The sequence below is a fragment of the Dromiciops gliroides genome, chromosome 3 (assembly GCF_019393635.1).
Source record: "Dromiciops gliroides isolate mDroGli1 chromosome 3, mDroGli1.pri, whole genome shotgun sequence".
Classification (NCBI taxonomy): domain Eukaryota; kingdom Metazoa; phylum Chordata; class Mammalia; order Microbiotheria; family Microbiotheriidae; genus Dromiciops; species Dromiciops gliroides.
In genome coordinates, this window is record NC_057863.1 from 522,027,511 (window position 1) to 522,041,278 (window position 13,768).

Genomic DNA, 13,768 nt, shown 5'->3' on the forward strand with positions numbered 1-13,768 from the left:
CACAAACTTTCTTTCTCCTGCCTCTCAACACCCAGGACTCTTGCCATTCTCCTTAATTTAGGAAATTCCCTTTTTCTTTTCCATTTATAATATTTCATATTGGGATTGCTCTGTAGACTCAGGGATTATCTAATTCAGGCAAGTCACATCATGGAATTAATGATGCTTAACCATTCTAAAATTTTGTTAAGATTAGTATCTAATTCAAAAAGATTTTGTGTTGAGAATATGGCAAAAGTCCTAGAATGAGTTTTGCTGCAGAAAACGCTTACCCTGTTGCTTCTTCTTTGCAAACTCCAGAATCTCAGTAAAGAGTTCTTTCAGGCATCAGTCAAGGCAAATATTTGATAGAGATAGGACTTGACCTGTGGTTTTTATTGATATAGAGCTCATGCTGAAGAATTTACATCTATCAATGCAGATCAGGACCTTCTTTTATTAGATCACTGAGTAGTTAAAAAACTTGCCTAGGGTCACATAGCTAGTATGTGTCAGAGCTAAGACTTGAATTCACTTCTTAGTCTTGAGGCCTGCTCTCAAATATTTGATACTGAGATTGAAATGAGGGAGCTTTCAGTAATGGTAATACATTTGAGTTTATCCACTTGTACATTTTCCCATTCTGTCTCATGACCAATAATGTGTATTTTTATGATGGCCAAAAAAGAGCAAAATTAATTCCTTTATGTGAGATTAAATCCATGATTTGGGTTACATCATAATGGAATTAGTGTTAATAATTTATGTTGAAAAGCAATTTGCATGATATATTTTTGGAATTAAGTTGTATTTCCTAGTTTATCATTTTTTAAAATTAGATTTTATAATATTAATATAAATTCCTATGAATACTTTGTATTCTAAAATTCTCCTTTTTTTTTTAACAGGTTTTACAGGGAGAAGAATCTTGTTCTCTCTCTCTCTCTTTTTTTCATTTTCTTTTGTGGACCAAAAATACCAGTATGGAGACTTAAACCCTTAGAAGGGGCATAGTCTAAACTCGGGGGGGGGTAGTTTTGTGCATGAGTAAAGAAAACAGTTAATTAAAGTTATTGGTAACTAATGCTTATTAAATTTTGAAACATGGTCCATAGAAAAATGGCCTAACTATAATGTGATGAAAATTGATATCTCTATATGGCATATAGAAAATAAAAGTGATCATACCAAGGACATTAGTGTACAGCAATAAACCTTTGAAGGTCACCTAGTGCTAACAGCTGTAGTGAAAAGAAGTGAATATTTTCTATTAGTATAAAAATGAATTCCTTAGAGCAAAGAATTAGCCTTAAATTTTTTGTGAAGTTAACTAAATCTTCAAGTAAGACATATGTCATGTTAAAAAAGACTTGTGGGGATGAAAAAATAGCAAGACCAAGAATTTTTGACTGGCATGAAAGGTTTAAAGAAAGCAGGGAAGAAGTCAGTGGTGGTACATGAAGTTAGTTGTCTAATCACCTGTAAGACCAATGAAGATCAGAGAATCAAGGAATTCTAGAATGGGAAAGGACCTTAGAGGTTGCCTGATCCAACCCCTTCTGTGCAGTAGATAATTCTCCTCTACAGTATCTCTAAGTGGTCATGTGACTTCTGTTTGACCACATCTAGTGATTCAAACAACTCACCTTACAAGGCAGTCCATTCCATTCGAGGAAAGTTCTTTTGTGAGCTGAACTCTGCTTCCTGATAACATCTGTAACATTCCAGATTACTGTCTGATCAGCACATATTACACTAAGACTGAGATGCTGAAAAGGTCTAAGACTTAGCTCAGTCACATAGTCATTGGAAGAGTGATAAAGATAAAGAAATGGATTTACTCTGAAAAAAAAACCCCAAACTTGAACATGGAGAATCTGGGAAACATATAATGCATTTTGCAAACTTGGTATTTGATCTTTCAAAGAAAACTAGACAAAATAGAAGCATTTGTTGAAAACTGAGAACTAACAAAAATTTTTTTGTAAGGTAAACACTATTAAATATATTAATCATTTAAAGCTGGTAGTATACTGTTGCATCTCAGTAACCTGGAATAATTTATGTACCTCAAAGTATCTGACACTAACTGGGGGGGTCAGAAACACTTTACACACCTCCAAAGGTATCTAACTTTAACCATTAAGTTTATAATGGTGCATATATAAAGAGTAATAAAGACAGTGATATATAACTTCAAAGTGTGCTAGATCCTTTTTGAAAGTAGGTGAAGTCTCTAGCTACCATAATAAAATTTAGCATATCTCTATGAAACTCAAGTATTTGGCATGAAATATTATACATAATTTCATTACCAGGTTTTTAGCCTGGTACTAAAACCATGAAGGATGCACAAAACTACCTCCCCAGAGAAAGACTTGTCCCACTTTTGCCCCTAGGATCTCATGAATATAATTGAAAATAGCATGTTCTTATCAAATACGAACACCAGCAACCTATATGAACTGAAATACGACTTTTCTTGTGAACTCTACAGAATATCTACATACTCTGCTTTCCCAGTCAATGTTCCAGTCTCAGAAAGGAGTCTTGCTCGTGCTGGATTTTATTACACTGGTGTGAATGACAGAGTTAAATGTTTCTGTTGTGGTTTAATGCTGGATAATTGGAAACAAGGAGACAACGCTATTGACAAACACAAACAGCTATATCCTAGCTGTGCCTTTGTTCAAAATCTGATTTCAGTTAACAATCTAGGATCATCCTCTCAGGCTGCATTTTCTTCTTCAGGAATAAATAATGTCACATGTTCATTATCTCCCAATTCAGAACAAAGTGGATATTTCAGTGGTTCTTATTCTAGTTTTCCACTGGATCCAGTGACTTCCAGGGCAGTTGAGGACTTGTCTTCTTTGAACACCAGCCCCTACAGTTATTCAATGAATACTGAAGAAGCTAGATTTCTTACTTACCAGACATGGCCACTGACATTTATGTCACCATCAGATTTGGCAAAAGCTGGTTTTTACTACATAGGACCTGGAGACACAGTAGCTTGCTTTGCCTGTGGTGGGAAACTGAGTAATTGGGAACCAAAAGATGATGCCATGTCAGAACATCGGAGACATTTTCCTAACTGTCCTTTCCTGGAAAATCAACTCCAAGAAACATCAAGGTTAAGCGTCTCTAATCTGAGCATGCAAACCCATGCAGCCCGTATGAAAACCTTTGTGACCTGGCCACCTCAAATTCCTGTCCATCCAGAGCAGCTTGCAAGTGCTGGCTTTTATTATGTGGGTAAGAAATCTAAATTAATAGAAGAAATATTTATAACTATTAGCCAATAAATTTGCATTTAACTTATGCATATTCAAGTTTTGGCTCACTTTTTTTGTTGTTGTTAGGTTGCAATGATGATGTCAAATGCTTTTGCTGTGATGGTGGACTGAGGTGCTGGGAATCAGGAGATGATCCTTGGGTGGAGCATGCCAAATGGTTCCCAAGGTAATTATTTTAAGTTCTTCCTTGTAAAATTCTATAATAAGAAAAGTTGTTTAAATGATAAATTTAGAGCTTCATGTTCTCTAATATAAACCAGCCCCCTCTGCTACACGGTAATTCTTTTCTTCAATTTCCGATGAGCATCATTAGACCATTAGCTACTTGAGAACTCAAAGGACTGATTTTTGTCTTTTCTTTGTATCCCCAGCACTTAGCACTGTGCCTACCATACAGAGGGTGATTGATTAATTGCTTATCATACTTCTCAGTGTTGATCAGTTGATTCAAATATCCTCTCTTCTTTAGCTCTAGAATTTCAAGCTACTACCCCATCCTACCCTGGGGCAGATGACCTCATTTCCTACTTTAATCCATTTGTCAAGAGCTCCCTTGGCTCCTCTCCATACCTCAAAACCCTTTTTGTCTTCACTCATTCCCTTCCTTCTTTCCTCTTGCTCTCAAGGATGAAACCCTCTTTGATAAAGCTGATCCCCTCTAATTATGTCTTTGATCATATTCCTTCTTCTCTTGATCATTCTCTATCTCTCATCTTCAATTTCACTTTCTTTACTGGTTTCTTTCCCTCTGCCAGTAGAATGTCAGCTTTGTGATAACTCTGTTTATTTGTCTCTTATCATCTATTGATGACACTACTGTTATCTTGGCTATTCAGGCCCAAAATATCAATTAATTTTGATTCTCTGTTATTCTACTGCAGTTGGTTGTCCACAGCCAGTTGGTTGTTAAGTTCTATTATATGTCAATCAACATTTATTAAATACCTATAATCTACCAGGTATTGATAAGTGCTGGAGTTGCAAAGAAAGAGAAAAGACAGACCCTGCTCTTGAGGAACTCACATCTTTCCCAGCTGTTCTTCATACAGCTACCAAAATATTTTTCTTAATGGGAGAATATGATTACATCACTCCTCTGCATGTAAACTTTCTTTTTTTTTTGCGGGGCAGTGGGGGTTAAGTGACTTGCCCAGGGTCACACAGCTAGTAAATGTCAAGTGTCTGAGGCCAGATTTGAACTCAGGAACTCCTGAATCCAGGGCCGGTGCTTTATCCACTGCCCCACCTAGCTGCCCTGCATGTAAATTCTTAAAGACTTTGCTTTTAGTAGAAAATGTATTTCTTCACAAAGTGGTTTCATCTTTAGCTAAAAGTAATCTCTTCATCATTTTTCTTGTAGCATGTTGTTTGGTTCTTTCCTTGTATTATACTTATTTGTATATGTTATTTTTTAATTTTTTTTTTTTTAGTGAGGCAATTGTGGTTAAGTGACTTGCCCAGGGTCACACAGCTCGTAAGTGTTAAGTGTCTGAGGCCGGATTTGAACTCAGGTCCTCCTAACTCCAGGGCTGGTGCTCTATCCACTGTGCCACCTAGCTGCCCCTTATTAGATTATAATAGGGCAGGAACTGTAGTGTTTTTCATCTCTGTGTCCCAGGGCCTTTTAAACACAATGAGGAAAAGGACAGCTAAGTGAGAAGAGGCCATTAGATTTGGGAATTAAGAAGCTACTACAGACTTTTGAGAAGGTAGTTGCATTAGAGTGAATGAAAAAGAAATTTTGACTAGAGGAGCTCAAAGAATAATGGGGTAGTGAGGAAATAGAAGTAATGAGCGAACTGTTCTTTAGAGCAGGGACTTTACTGTTTCTCTTTGGATCCCAGTGCTTTTTATAGATTTGGTGCTAAATCTGTGTTTTTAATTGAATTGATATTTTTGAAATAAAAAAATGGCACTCTACAGCAATATGTAAGGTTTTTGAAATTAGTTCATGAATAGCCTTTCCATAGATTCCTTAGCCACTTTTGTTATATAAAGTTATAATTAAAAACTGAAATAGTGGGGCAGCTAGGTGGCACAGTGGATGGAGCACCAGCCCTGGATTCAGGAGGACCTGAGTTCAAATCCGGCCTCAGACACAACAATTACTAGCTGTGTGACCCTAGGCAAGTCACTTGACCCCAATTGCCTCACCAAAAAACAAAAACAAAAACTGAAATAATATTATATTCTTAATTATAGGTACTTGGGACACTGTTTTGGTCCTTCCTTTACCTTTTTCTTCAGATGATCTAGAATTACATTTTTCATAGTTTAAAATATTTTAATGTAGACTGTTAATAAGCTATTTTTAGCATGCCAGCTTTAGGACATGTATTTTTCTGCATTTATGAGGATAGCCAAATATTATATGTGTTACACTTATCAGATTTTAATAAATATGACTATCATAAAGAAAAATACACTTAAAACTTCTCTCAGTACTACTAAACATATCAGTTCCCCATAACAATATGTAATCCATTTTAACATTAGAGAACACATTTTTGTATTTAGTTTTGAATATACATGAGATTGATTTAATAATACACAATTATGAAGATTCATTTGCAAACAGGTTTAGTTTTTCCATTCTTTATCTTTCAGGTCTATTATTTCTTCCCATCCTTTCCTCCCTAATTCATCTCCTTTCACCCAAATCCATGTATGAGATAAATAATATCATCAACAGTTTATCAATTTTTCCTTCAAGTTCCATGACTTTTCTTAATGCAGGAAGTTGTTTTGCCTCTCAGTGTTTTTTGGAGCCTTAGAACAAATACAATGAAGTGATCTCAGGAATGTGTTTACATGTTGAGAGTAAGGAGGCCACAAAGGTTGGAGAAGGAAAGTGGGGAACAATATAATATCAATTATGCTTAGTTTGGATCAGAGCTGCCATTTAGGTCTCCAATCAAAAGAAAAAAGCTGAAATAAATTAGTTACCTCACAATTTTGAAGTACATATCATGTGTCTTCTGTACTTGGGATAAAAAAAATTATAGAGTTCAGAGAGACCCTACAGGTTCACCCCTCTTGTTTTATGAATGAGGAAAGTGACACCTAGAGAAGAGAAATGATATCTCAAATTACACAAGTAGGAAGTACCAGATTTGAGAGATTAAAATCCAAAACTTCTGACTCTAAATCCAGTGTTTTTTTCCACTACAACTCAATACCTTTCTATGCTTACTGGTTATAACTTTAGGTGGTATTTGAGAGTGCTGGATAAGACTCTTAAAATGTATTTATAAACTTAAAAATAGAACGAAATATACCTTCTGTCCTCTCACTTCAGATTTTTACTTGATTAAGTTTTGGGGATTTTAATGAAATTGTGATAATAAAGAATAATAATTGAAGAAGAAAGAAAAAAATAAAGGAAAAGACTTATAAAGCAAACTGCTAGGATCTGTGGAGAAGAGAAAAAAGGGTTAGGGTTAGTCAAAAGCAAGCTGCCACTGATATTTTTCTACCTGTACTGTATATATTTTAACTTTTCTAATGAAGAAAATACAAAGTCATAAAGAAATTAAAATTAAACCGTGAAAGATTAATTCTGTTTAATTGTATTATTCAATTAAAACAAAGATAAAAACACATCCATATTCATTTTCCTAAATTGTTTTCACCCAGGATAAGATAGAAATAAAAACTGGAAAATGGGGCTGGGGTAGGGAGTAGGGAATAGTCTTCTTAGAAATGCAAATGTCATTATTTTGAATATGTGTTCGTATTAAACCCCAAAATTGATGAGTAGTGTTTTGGGGAGATATTTAGTTTTAAGACATAATGTTGTTGTTCCTTCATTTTGAAGAGGGCCAATGACATCACGGGGTGATCCAATGTGAATTGGATTTAAGTGAGACAAAGTTGCACAAAGTCATCAGCCTCACTCTCCTCCCATTGAAGGCCAGTGACCAGAAATAAAAGAAGACTGGTAATGGCCAATGGCCTGGGGTGTAGTGGATGACCTTGGCCTTTCTAAATTAAGGTCTTTCCCAGGCCTCCATTTATCCATTCCTTTTGTTTATTCCACTCCATTTGTTTATTCATGTTATTCCAAGTAAAGAGCTGATAGTCATAATGGGTTTGGATACTACTGTTTGGGGCCATTGGAGCTAAGGTGTGTACATTCATGTTATTTAAAAAGGTTCTTTACAGTTGAATAAAATTAATCACAAGTTTCACTTTTTTATTAGAGCCATGGGGGTTTTAGGCTTTTCCCTTCTGGAGAATCTACCTCTCCCCTGATTGATAACTACCCTACTTAGCCACTTTTTCAGGCAGGCCACAGCCCAGCTGTATTTTTCTCCTTACACATTGGCCATCTTTTCACTAATTACAGTACTGCACATACCACTACTCTCCACTTTATACCACCTTATAGCTCTAGAATCATGATCAAATCAATTCTGCCTTTGCTCCTGGGAAGGTTATATCAATCAGCTCCCCAAACTGTGTTATCTCCCCTTACTAGAATATAAGCTCCTTGAGGGTAGAGAGTTTGTTTGATTTTATATCTGTATCCCCAGTGTTTAGCACAATACTTGGTATATAATAAGAGTTTAATAAGTGATTTTTTTCATGCATTAATTTATTAATATTTTAGGTGTGAATACTTGGCTGAAATGAAAGGACAACAGTTCATCAATCAAATTCAGGCTAATTATCCTCATCTTCTTGAACAGGTATAAAGAATTTTTTGTAACTTTTGTTACTTCCTCTAACTGATGATTTTAGGAATTTCAATAGATTCAGCTATTCTTAATGAAAAAAATCCAAGAGGAAGCATGGATTATGTGCCATATAGAACGCTGGTCTTGGAGTCAGGAAGAGCTGGCTTCAATTCTTCCCTTTTATAATAGCCATTTGAGCACAGGCAAATCAAGGCCTTGGACTTGTTCAAACCTCTGGCAAAACTACTGAGTGTTGAATTAGGTTATGATCTGCATTTTTCCCACAAATGAAATAAAAAAAAAACTTTGACCTGAAGTAGATGTTTACTTTATAAATGTCTTTTTTTGGTTGTCATTTAGAAAAGCAGGAGTAATCCAAGAAAAGACTTAGAAAAAGCTAACATATATTAAAAATATATATGTCTGTATATAGATACATAAGGACATATGTTTACATATATACACACATATATATTATAACACGCTTTACATGTTAATCTCATTCTATCTCTACCACAGTCCTGTGAGATGGGTGTCATTATTATTCCTATTTTACAGATGAGAAAACTGAGCCCGAGAGGTGAAATGACTTGTCTAGAATCACATCACTAAGTTTCTGAGTTGGATTTAAATTTAGCTCTTCTTGATTCTAGGAACAGCATATTTATTATATTACTTAGCTGTAAATATAGCAACTAATATTTATATAGTATTTTGATGTCTAAAAAGTAGCATCTTTATGACAACCCAGTGATATAAGTATTTTTCTTCCCATTTTATGGGTGAGAAAAATAGGTCAGGAAGGTTAACCCAATGAAAGCATAACCAGAAAATATCAGAGATGAGATTTTTATATATCTTCTGACTCGATGACCAATGGTCTTTCTAGTCTGTCATGATGATCATGAAAAATAGTTTTGTGGTAGATATGTGTGTTTTCTCCATTTTTGTGGGGAAAAAATAACTAGCAAAAACAAACAAAATGAGTAGCCAAACTATGTAAATCTAAGGTGTGGGAAGAAGTCTTTGCTGTTCTACCTAGTCTTCCTGGAAAATCAGCTGTTTTGAATAAGTGACATGGTCATTTGAGGATTAGGAAACTCAAAAATAGCTGGGACCATAACTGATGTGATGATGCCTTCATGTATATACTTGTGTGTGTGTGTGTGTGTGTGTGTGTACTTGCCCTAAAGGCTCACCCAGTAACTGTTTCTTATACTTATTAAATATTTGTTGAAGGCATCTTTCAAAAAAGCATTATTTTCCTTACCTTACTGATAAGGAAAGAAAAAAAAATGACAGCTTTGCTTGGAGCCACAAGGAGAGTTGGATTGTTAAATGTAAATGAAAATTTTTAGTATCTTTGTGTGTTTTTTAAAAAATTATAATTTTGCTAATATTAGTATGATGTTATATGTATCAAGCAATTCTTTTTGAGATAGGAAGGTAATTTAAGATTTTTACTTATGTAGTCTTTTTATCCCACAGCTGCTATCTACATCAGATGCTTCAGTGGATGAAAGTGTTGAGCTACCAAGTATGTACAATCATAATGTTCCCTTAAATTTAAATAGCATTATTTTATACTGAATGTCAAGAAAACATATAAAGAAAGTGTGTATAAGATTATTATAAAAATAAATAAATGAAAGTTATAAAATTGAAGGAAGCACAATTCTGAGTAGAAAAAAGTCTATTTTCTTTCTTGCATTTAATATTTTAAAAAATAAATTATATACTGGATATTTGGAATTTGGGAAATGGGAATTTTCTATGTTCTTTTTTACTTACTCAACTTTAGTCCATTTAACTTAGTAAATCACAGATAAAATGACTGTATAAAATGTCAATTTTATATAATTTTGATTTATATATTTTTAACATTTTGATATCTGTGCAATTTAAACAATTTAAAGATCATCCTAATTTTCATAAAAATCCTTCATTCTAAATAGTTATTCATTATGGACCAGGAGAAAACCATGCAGAAGATGCAGTCATGATGAATACATCTGTGGTCAGAGCAGCTTTGGAAATGGGTTTTAATAGAAGCCTAATAAAACAGACAGTTCAGAGTAAAATCTTAACAACTGGAGAAAACTACAAAACAATCAGTGATCTTGTATCAGATTTGCTTAAAGCAGAAGATGAAACAAGAGAAGAGGAGAAGGAACAACAATCTGAGGAAATAGAATCAGGTAAATGTGAGCTACTAGTTATATAACGATAATTGATTTTAATTGAGCTCCATGTTTCTTTACAAGTGTAAAAATTACTTTCAGTACTTGAAAATGCATTCCTCCTATCCCTCTTCTATGAAATTCATCCCAAAATCAAGTGTAAATGATGTTTTGATTATTTTGTGCGTCACTGCACATTTAATTGAAAGTCATCTACATATGCATATTATATTGTTCTAGTTCTCTCTTTCTGGATGCTCTTTCTATGTTTCTTTCTCTAGTATTATTTCTTCTTTTTATTCCTAAAATATATCCAAAGCTGAAAGTTCAGTTTTCTTATTTGTGAAATGAATGGTTGGACTAGATCAAGAGTTCTCAAAGTATAGTTTGCAGACCTCTGTGGGGGTCCCCAAGATGATTTTAGGGAATCCTCAAGGTCAAAACTATTTTCATAATAATTCAAAACCATTATTTGCCTATTAGAACGTTCCTCTTTTATCCAACTACATAGCTGTGAGGCCTTATTTTCTTCATATACTTGAACCAAAATAACAGATTGTAACTGATTGCTTACAGCAGATATGAAAACTCAGTTGTTTTTTATTAAGCCAGGCACCAAAGAGAATTTGCAAAAATAAATAAAACAAAACACTCTACATTTTAGGGGGAGGAAAATATAGTTACATTTCATAAAAATATGTTATTTGTGTTAGCATATGAGTTTATTATTACTATTTTAAAATAGATTAATAAATATTTAAAATTTATCAATTTTAATAATACAGTAAATACACACAATCACAGTAATAATATTTAAGAGTATAAATGGCTCTGAGACCAAAATGTTCCATATCCACTGGACTAGATAATTTCTAAGGTCTATTCAAGCCAGTAGTATACTAATAAATGTTTACTGACCAACTCTCTGGGGGGAAAAAGGTATCCATGACATGTTTTTAATTATGAGAATATGTTTGGTGAGTTTACTAGAAAAGTATTTTTCTAAAGCATCATAGATCATTAGCCATGTATATTCATCAATAGGGCAGCTAGGTGGTGCAGTGAATAGAGCACTGGCCTTGAAGTCAGGAGGACCTGAGTTAAAAATCTCACCTCAGATATTTACTAGCAGTGTGTGGCACTGGGCAAGTCACTTAACCCCAATTACTTTAAAGAGCTGGGGCCATCTCCAGTTGTCCTGATATATATATATATATATATATATACACATACACATATACATATATATACATATATATACATATATACACATATATATACATATATACACATATATATACATATATACATACATACATACATATATATATATATATATATATCTTGCTACTGGACCCAGATGACTCTAGAGGAGAGAGTGAGGTTGGTGACCTTGCACAGCCTTCCCACACTTAAATCCAATTCAGTGCAAGTCATAACATCACTCCAATGTCATGGTCCTCTTTGGGAACAAAGGACAAAGAACAACAATATTTTTCAATATCTATGATAAATTTAACCCAAATAATAGACAATAGTTTATGCATTTCACTCATGGCAAGATTGAAGGATTTTATTCCCTTTATAGTTTATTTGAATATAATAAGTCTTTATGATATTCAACCTGAATCTCAATTGTTATGCTTTGGAGAAATGATGTACTCTACCCATATCTGAATTATTCTATTAAATTCTAGGTAGGAACATTTTAGGAAGGACACAGATGAGCCAGAGAATATTCAGATGATCAGCTGGAGGAATGTAAAAAATGTTTAGCCAGAAAAGAAAAAAAAAGTTTTAATTAAATGTTATTCATATATTTTGCTTTTATACCATCTATATTATCTAATATATCTCTTCTGCCTTCCTCTCCCAGAGTCAGTCAACAAGCATTTATTGAGTACCTACTATGTGCCAGGCATTGTGCTAAGTGCTGCAGATAACTAACCTTTATAACAAAGAATAAAAGGGAAAAAACAGTTCAACAAAAACTAACTAATCTATCAAAAAAGGATGATGTTATATGTAGTGTTCCACAGCCATGGTCCCCAACTTCTGCAAAGGTGGGGGTGTTGTTCCTTTAAATAGAAGATTTAAGACATGATAGCTACCTTCAGGTATTGAAAGATGGTCTTGTGGAAAAGAGATTAGATTTGACCCCAGCAGGCAGAACTAAGTGTATGGGTAGAAAGTCTAGTGAGGCAGATTTAGGTTCAATGTAAAGAAAGACTCCCTAATAATTAGAATTATCCAAAAGTAGAATAGGATATAGTGGAGATGCTGGGTTCCCTCTTATTTTTTCTTACAAGAAAAAGCTTAAAGATGAATTTTCTGCTATTTGTAGAGAGGATTCTCATTTAGGTACAGATTGGACATGCTCTGCAGCTTATAGTTTAAGAAGTAGATGTCTAACGTGATTTTTTTTTCATTTTTTTCTCCCCCAGTGGAAAAGAACATGAAGTATATTCCAGCAGAAGATATTTCTGGTAAAATAATATTATCACTTAAAACTAACATTAATGGTCTGCTTTTTTCTTATCTTACATGTGAAAAAACAAATTGTATTTCATCATTTTTTTTCTTTATAGACTTGTCAATAGAAGAGCAGCTGAGGCGATTACAAGAAGAAAGAACATGTAAAGTTTGCATGGACAAAGAAGTATCGGTTGTATTTATTCCATGTGGACATCTAGTAGTTTGCAAAGAATGTGCGCCTTCCCTAAGAAAGTGTCCTATTTGTAGAAGTACAATCAAGGGTACAATTCGTACATTTCTTTCATAAAGAAAAATTAATAATCTTCCAAACTTTTATAACTAAGGAATTTGAAATGTTATTTTACGCCTTCTTAAGTAAAGACTATTGTTATTTGTACCTGATTAACTTCTATTCTGACTTTTCCCCCTCTCTCCCACCAAAAATAAATTATTCCATTGAGTTACTACTCCTAAATTGTTTGTGTTCCTTACACATCGGGTGGGAGGATGGGATGGTGGGAACATGGCAGGAGATATCACAATTTGCTCTTGAACAAAGAAAGGAATATAGAATATTAGAGGGGTTGTAATAATTTAGTGGTCAGAGGTATGCAAATTTGTAAACAAACACATTCAGAATTTTAATTTAATCTTTCTGTATGTTAAGTATACTGTGGCGGAATGATGGGAACTGATAAATACAACATTTCATAGTTCTTACACTCTACCTCTTTGTAAAATGGGAAATAAAACATGGTATGGGGGAATTTCATATGTAATGAAGCTATGATGAATAATATAGTAAAGTAATCCAAAAAGGCTACTTTGGTCGAAATGTTTTTCTCATTTAAGTACAGATTGGACTAGATAGATAGCCTCTGAAGTTCCTTCCAACTATGATATTCTGTGAAGATATGCAAATTGTCAATGTCATCATTATTATGCTATGCTTTATGCACCTCAGTGCCATCTAATGTGGTAGTTATCGTTCTTGGTTTGTGCAATCTAAAAACTGGATTATGATACCACCTAAGATTTAGTACAAGTCATTGATAAAAATGTTGAACAGAATGAGGAGCCTAGGGACTTCTTTCCAAGTTGATACCAAATCATTAGTGGCTATTCTTTTAGAAAATCAGTATATGATTTAGAAAAT

The 13,768-nt window shown here is 33.9% G+C and overlaps 1 protein-coding gene across 1 annotated transcript; it reads left to right on the forward strand.

Annotated features, from left to right (window-relative positions):
* Nucleotides 1–2,253: 2,253 nt before the first annotated feature.
* On the forward strand, nucleotides 2,254–13,040 carry LOC122749208 (baculoviral IAP repeat-containing protein 2-like). The gene is made up of 7 exons (XM_043995444.1): nucleotides 2,254–3,237; nucleotides 3,345–3,444; nucleotides 7,891–7,969; nucleotides 9,446–9,494; nucleotides 9,913–10,155; nucleotides 12,582–12,623; nucleotides 12,726–13,040. Exons 1-7 carry the CDS (start codon nucleotides 2,385–2,387, stop codon nucleotides 12,917–12,919), a joined length of 1,560 nt encoding a protein of 519 aa, XP_043851379.1. The 5' UTR covers nucleotides 2,254–2,384; the 3' UTR covers nucleotides 12,920–13,040.
* The last annotated feature ends 728 nt before the right edge of the window (nucleotides 13,041–13,768 follow it).